Source organism: Pygoscelis adeliae, unplaced genomic scaffold, assembly GCF_000699105.1.
Source record: "Pygoscelis adeliae isolate BGI_AS28 unplaced genomic scaffold, ASM69910v1 Scaffold30, whole genome shotgun sequence".
NCBI lineage: Eukaryota > Metazoa > Chordata > Aves > Sphenisciformes > Spheniscidae > Pygoscelis > Pygoscelis adeliae.
This window is the reverse complement of record NW_008823915.1, coordinates 2,079,635-2,085,719: the sequence shown is the minus strand read 5'-3', so window position 1 is coordinate 2,085,719 and position 6,085 is coordinate 2,079,635. Positions and strand designations below refer to the sequence as shown.

General features: G+C 44.5%; 1 protein-coding gene across 1 annotated transcript in view; it reads left to right on the top strand.

The window, feature by feature from the left end:
* The window catches only part of EFHD1 (EF-hand domain family, member D1), a 9,940-nt gene extending 7,012 nt beyond the window's left edge, over window positions 1-2,928 (top strand). The window contains exons 3-4 of the mRNA XM_009319194.1: window positions 6-141; window positions 1,249-2,928. Of these exons, the coding sequence (XP_009317469.1) occupies window positions 6-141; window positions 1,249-1,383 (271 nt within the window). The 3' untranslated portion in view covers window positions 1,384-2,928. The remainder of the gene's footprint in view (window positions 1-5; window positions 142-1,248) is intronic.
* The last annotated feature ends 3,157 nt before the right edge of the window (window positions 2,929-6,085 follow it).

The following is a 6,085-nucleotide window of genomic DNA, read 5'->3' as shown; positions in this document are numbered from 1 at the left end:
TGCTCGTTCCTGCGGGTTTTCCATAAAGCTGCAGCTGGGGAACTCGAGGAGGACAGCGGCCTGTTGACTCTTGCAAAGCTCTCGGAGATAGATGTGTCCATTGAGGGAGTCAAAGGAGCCAAGAACTTCTTTGAAGCTAAGGTATGGTGTGGCACAGAGGAACATGAAAAAGCTCTGCACGCAGGCCTTAATTGCCACTGAGACACTGACCCTGCTTGCTTTTCAATAGAAGATACTGCCAGATTTCTCCCTAGCTAAAATGATGTGTATTTCATGGCCCTCCCCATAGCTTTTCCCTTCAAACTTTATGTTGGACTGTAGCTACAGCCTTCCTCTGCAGATCAGTCAATACTATAATAGCTTAATTCACCATCTCTGCTGTGGGTCTTACCTTGGTCGAGCTGACTGGCTGACCTGTGTCTCTGTGGCTGGGAGCTCTTATGGGACTAGCTGGCTGACCGCTTTTAAAGACAAGCATCCTGAAACTAATGGGACTGAGTTTCCCATTTTGTAAAACCTCCCTCAACCTGAGCACTCTGAGTTCAGCGGTGAATGGAGTATTTTGGAGTATAGGATTTCAGACATCTCTTTCTTGAGCAGCTCTCTGTATAACCTTTGGAATCAAAATTGTTCTGCAGGGTCCTGGGGTTGGCAGAAAGAGCTCTGCACCATTCCAAGCTGACAAAGCACCCTTTTTGAAAGCTCTCTTCAAGAGAAAATAATCCTGCTTGTTTATATAAGAAATTTTTTCCCAAGAGCATAACACAGCTATTGCACAGCAGATGTACTGAGATGAAAGGTGGAAAAATAGCCAGCAAATAAACAATGTCTCTTTGATCTGCAGATTATCCATGGTGTAGTATGATGTCCTCAGATTTGGCTGTGGTTCAGAACTGTTTTCTGCAGTAGTTTCTCCAACTGTATACTCACAACTTATGCTATGCTTCCTGCTTACAGAAAGAATGTATGTGACACAGTACTGATGGCATTGTTTTGGTCACTTGTTAGTGACTTATTAGTAAATGACCTTTCTTTTATTGATGCTGAAGTCAAGCGAGCTAACAGGTATTGGGTGTAAATACCCAAGCACTGCAGTGTAATTAATACTTGACCCATCCTGACAGAGCTTCCCAGCAAGTGCTGGGAGGTGCAGCAAACAGTTCTGCGTTGCTCATGTGGGAGCAGTTCAGGCTCTGGCTCTCCCTCTGATGCAAGGCTTGACGCTCTTTTATTTTCTCTGTTGTAAAGGTTCAAGCCCTCTCTTCAGCCAGTAAGTTTGAAGCAGAGATAAAAGCTGAGAAGGATGAGCGAAAGCGGGAAGAGGAGGAAAGGAAACACCGCCGAGCGGCTTTCAGGGAGTTAAAATCTGCATTTACCCAGTAACCGACCAGCCGATATGCAGTCTGAGATTGCACATGACTTGGTACGTTTCCCAGATCAGGGCTTAACCTGGAGAGAACTGCCTGGATCCTGCCTAAAACTCGTTACAGCTTTGCTAGCCTTCCTCTCCTGAAGATCCTCTTGAGTTTCTAAGGGCACAACTCTTGCAGTTACTATGCATTCATAACGATGTGAATCGTAAGAGCTGTGTACGTGCTGTTTGCTCTGAACTGTCAGGAGCACATCACCCTGAAGCAGAAACAGCAGGTAGCAAATCACGGTGAGCACTGACAAGTGTCATGTTTGCCGACTTCATTCTTTCCTTCTTTCCTAGACATCCTTTTCCTCTTAACTCCTTATTAATTCATTCCTTGTTTACAGGCAAGTAGCGAGGTCTTGTGTAAATCGGTGTACAAAGTACAGCTTGACTTCCTGTACGTTTGTACTGCTGTTGGGTGTTGTCACGCATCCTTGACTATCCCTTTTCTTTGTCCTCAAAGCTCTGTGCCACAGGCACTGTGAAAACACTGTGAAGAGAGAAAGATAGTTACTAGGGACATGGATCAAATTAATTATCGTTTCCTATAGCATTTTCTGCCGCCCCACCATGTTGGAGAGTCTTCCAGTTTTTCTTCTCTGAAGTGCCATAGTAATAAACCTTTCAATAAGAGGTGAGATTTCCCAAGACTTCGAAGGAAGGAAGCTGGCTCTCTCTTAAACGAGGAATAGAAAACTGAGTTGCCTGACGACATATCTTCTTTCACATTCCATCACGTTTAGTGTACTGTATGGCTTCACTGTATTTTCCAGCCTTAGGCAGCTGTATCTGTTTTTAAGCAATATTGCCAGCTGGACAATGCAATCAGATGGCACACTGGGGGTTTCTATTTGGAAATTTGCTCATATCCTGAATCATAAAGGTGACATTGTTTGATTTCGTTCGAGCCATGACAGATAGCACCAGCCCCGCATACTGACCAATCCCTGCTCAAGAAGGGAAGAGCAGCGAGGTGAACACGTCTAGTTGAACTGAATTCGGAGGGCTTGCACTATATTATTAGCCATTTTCTTTCGCAAACACAGGAAACTTGCCCACAAATGTTAAAATGCCCACTGCTTGTCTGGATATATACTCTGTAACTCATGGCAAGGGAGCTGTGTTCCCTCAGAGACCTCTCTCGAAACACGGATTTGCTCAAATTCTGCCTCTGCTATTTCCCCAGTTCGTGCATTTTATTTTTTCTTCTTTCCAGAATGAAACTCACCAGTCATCTTTTCACTTGTCTGTTTTGCTTCTTAAACTGTGAGCACTAAACTGTGAGCGTGGAATAATAAATAGAAAAACCTCTACTCTTTAATGTCAGGTGAAATAATTGCTAAACAATTAAACTGTGTATATATATCTTCACAGATTATATTTTATAAATCACGCTTTTTTAGCTAAATATTTATAATTAAATGGTTTTATACTTTACAACAAAGCAGATAATTTCATCTTCAATTATTTCTCCTGTTGCTGAAATGTACAAATAAAGCATTGTTATCTCTGGTCTTGTCTGTCGTTTATTTTAGGTCCCTGAATATACTGTTTTGTTCACAAATCACAGTAGCAATCCCCACTCCTGAAGGTGCCCATGTTTGATCCCCAAAGCTTGGCATCCTGACTTGGATGAGTGAGGGAAGTGTTCAGCCCCTTCTTGGCAGCACTTCCCCTTCTGTACAGCGGTTCTGGTGTAAAAAGCCCTACTGTTTGCAATTCCTCAGAAAGGGACATGGCTGTGTAAATATTTTAGCAGTGGACTGTATTTCAATGTTGACATCTGAACGTTGTCAGCCTTCCCTTATCGTAAAATACCCTCTGCATCTCAGCCCTGGTAGTGCCCCAGCTGGGAGCTGGGCAGGTTGCTGCAGCTAGATTTCCCTTTGCATTTCCTCTTTCTGCCTTTATAGAAGGGAGGAAAAAAACCAAACATGGACATCTGAAAATGTGTACAAGTGTCTTGTTCCTACTGTTGCTGATCTGCTAAGCTTTGCTGGCATAGCCAGTTCGGGGGGGGGGGGGGAGGAGGCCTAATTATGCATTGTTGCAGGTGCAATTCAGTGATGAAACAGAAAATGTAAATATTTTATCTGGTGCAGCTCTGCTCTGTGCGTTGTCGGCAGTCCATGCATTCGCCACGTGTCTGTGAGCCCTCAGGTCTTGGAGGTCAGGTAAAACAAGGGTGAAGGGTCCTTAGTCTCTGTTTCCACAGGAAAATCGCAGCACTGCAGCTCTTGGTTTTCTTTTTTTTTTTTCCCCCCAGTGTAGCAAGCACTGCTGAGTCGTGCTGCTTTGCACGTGCAGTTGGGTGAGGAGCCTGGGGCAGCAGGAAGAGAGGGTGGAAAAAGGGCTTCCAGTGGTTTTATTTTAATAGATCTGAGTCAGCTCCAGTTGACAAGTTTCAATAAGGAAATGAGCAGTGTGTCTGTAGGAATTTTGTTCAATTCAAATAGGTGCTGTTAGTTGGAGCCTTTATTCAGCACAGTGAACAGTAAGCGCTTTTGGATTTTGAAGTTGCAGCAATGTGAGTTTTGAAATCAGCTTTGCAAAAATTGACATTGGGATATTAATTGCTTTCTAAATTGTTCTGTTTTGCTGGCAACTGTTGGACTGAATAACAATGTCATTAGGTTATGCAGAAGTACTAAAAAGAAAAAACTAGTCGGTTGCTCACCTGCCTGAATGGTCTGTTGTTTTTATTATTTTTAGGGATGTGAGAAATGAGGACATGGAAAACAGAGGCTGCTGAGATATTGACTCTCCTCAGACAAAATCCCTGGTATTTTGACAAACAGGAGAGACACTTTTCCAAATAACGAAAAGTGGGGGTGGCGAGGGGAGGCGTGACAGACTCCGCCACATCTTCTGGGCTGCTTTTGACAATTATTTGCTGTTTCAAAGCTGTGCTCTGTGATTGTAGCTCCTCTGCTCTACCAAGGGAGGCAGGCTCTTGCTTCCAAGCTAGGACAGGTGAAAGCAAAGGGTCAGTAAGGAAGGTTTTTAGTTCATTAGGGATGCCACTTCCCTGCACTTGGATTTTTAATAGTGAGGATGAATTGGCATGGTAATCCAGGGCTCTGAAGTACATCATGCCCTCGGTACCCTAGTAAATGTCAGACTAGCAGCTGCTGGGGTGATTTCACACCTAGATAACATCAGCTGAAGTCCTGTAATTGAACCATGTAGGAATTTAACCACGCAGGTACAGTCTTGAATTTTCATGACAGTCTGCCTGTTCTGCTTGAAAATGAGTGTTGTGGAGGATTTAAGATGCATCCGCTATTACAAAAAAAAACGCATGTGAGTTTCCTTGAGGTATTTTACAAAAATTGACAAGTTCTGCAGATGAGGCATGTTTCAGACACTGTCTTCTTGAATTTTTTTTGTCTCAATAATGTAATGTTTGTGCTAACTGGGATAAAAAAATTTCCACAAGTGCTAAAATTCTCCCATCTCGGATAAAGCTTGTCTTAGAGCATGTGAAAATACTTCTGAGTGCTCAAACTAAAGTTCGATAAGTAGAATAACAAGGTACAGCCTCTTCTGCAGTGAAGCTGTGAAGTTCTGACTGACAGCTTGAAACGCAGTGCTGCCTCTCTCCCTCCCCATACAGTTATTAGTATTGGCTCAAGCTGTGTGACAACAACCAGGAGGATCAGATGCAGCTAATCAGAGGCCAGCCCTTTGCTCAGGAGCTTTGCTTTTACATACCAGCCTCCTAAAGGAGAAATTTTATTCTAATATTTTTGGGTGAAGTAGTCCAGTCCTACGTTGCTCTCAGCTAAAAATGTCCTAAGGATTACAGGCTTTCAACCCATTAGCTCAGAAGAATCACTTGTGTTCACTGTTGCATCATTTTTGGCTGGCGTTCAGTGCTCAATGACACGTATTTATTCACCTAGAAGAGGAGGGAGAAAGCTACCTGGATTGTGGCTGAAATCATGATTGGAGTGAAATTGTTTCAGCTGAAAACGGTTATACCTTCAATAGTGCATAACAGCTAAGAATAGTTTTTTAGGCTGAAGGAACCACATGGGGCTATTTTGCATCATGTACTAATATGGGTTTTAGGACTAAAAATAAAATGGTATTTTTAGCTGGAAAAAGGTTTGCCTTGAGCTCCTGATTTTTCCATCAGGTAATGTAATTTGGAATAAAAATATGTACTACCTAATGCCCTTTCTCTATATGCAGCAGCAGCAGCCACCTCCTCCTCCCAGGCTGTCTCCCGCAGAAGTCCATCCGCGGGGCTCCTCCGGTGACGGCATGAGAGCGGGTCTGATCCCCGCGGCGCCCACCCTGCCCTCGATGCCCGGACACAGCGTGTGCTGAAAACACGGTCACTTCTCAGAGTTAGACGGTATCTTGTGGGCTTTTAGCGCCACCAATAAAGCCGAATTATCTACATGTAACCTAAAAGGAGAGGGAAAGGGTGTGATGGCCGTGGGTGATGACGTGCGTTCCTGAAGCGTGGATGCAGCAGCCCAGCAGTAATTTACCTCAGCGGCCGAGGCCCCAACCGCCGGTTTGCGCCTGGCCCTGCGGGGCCTGCCCAGGCGGGAGACAACTGGCACGAAGGTGACGCAGTTATTTAACTGCCGGGGGGCTCAGGCTGAGGGGGGGCTCCGCTGCTCCGGGAGAGGAGGCTGGGCGGGAGGCGCAGCG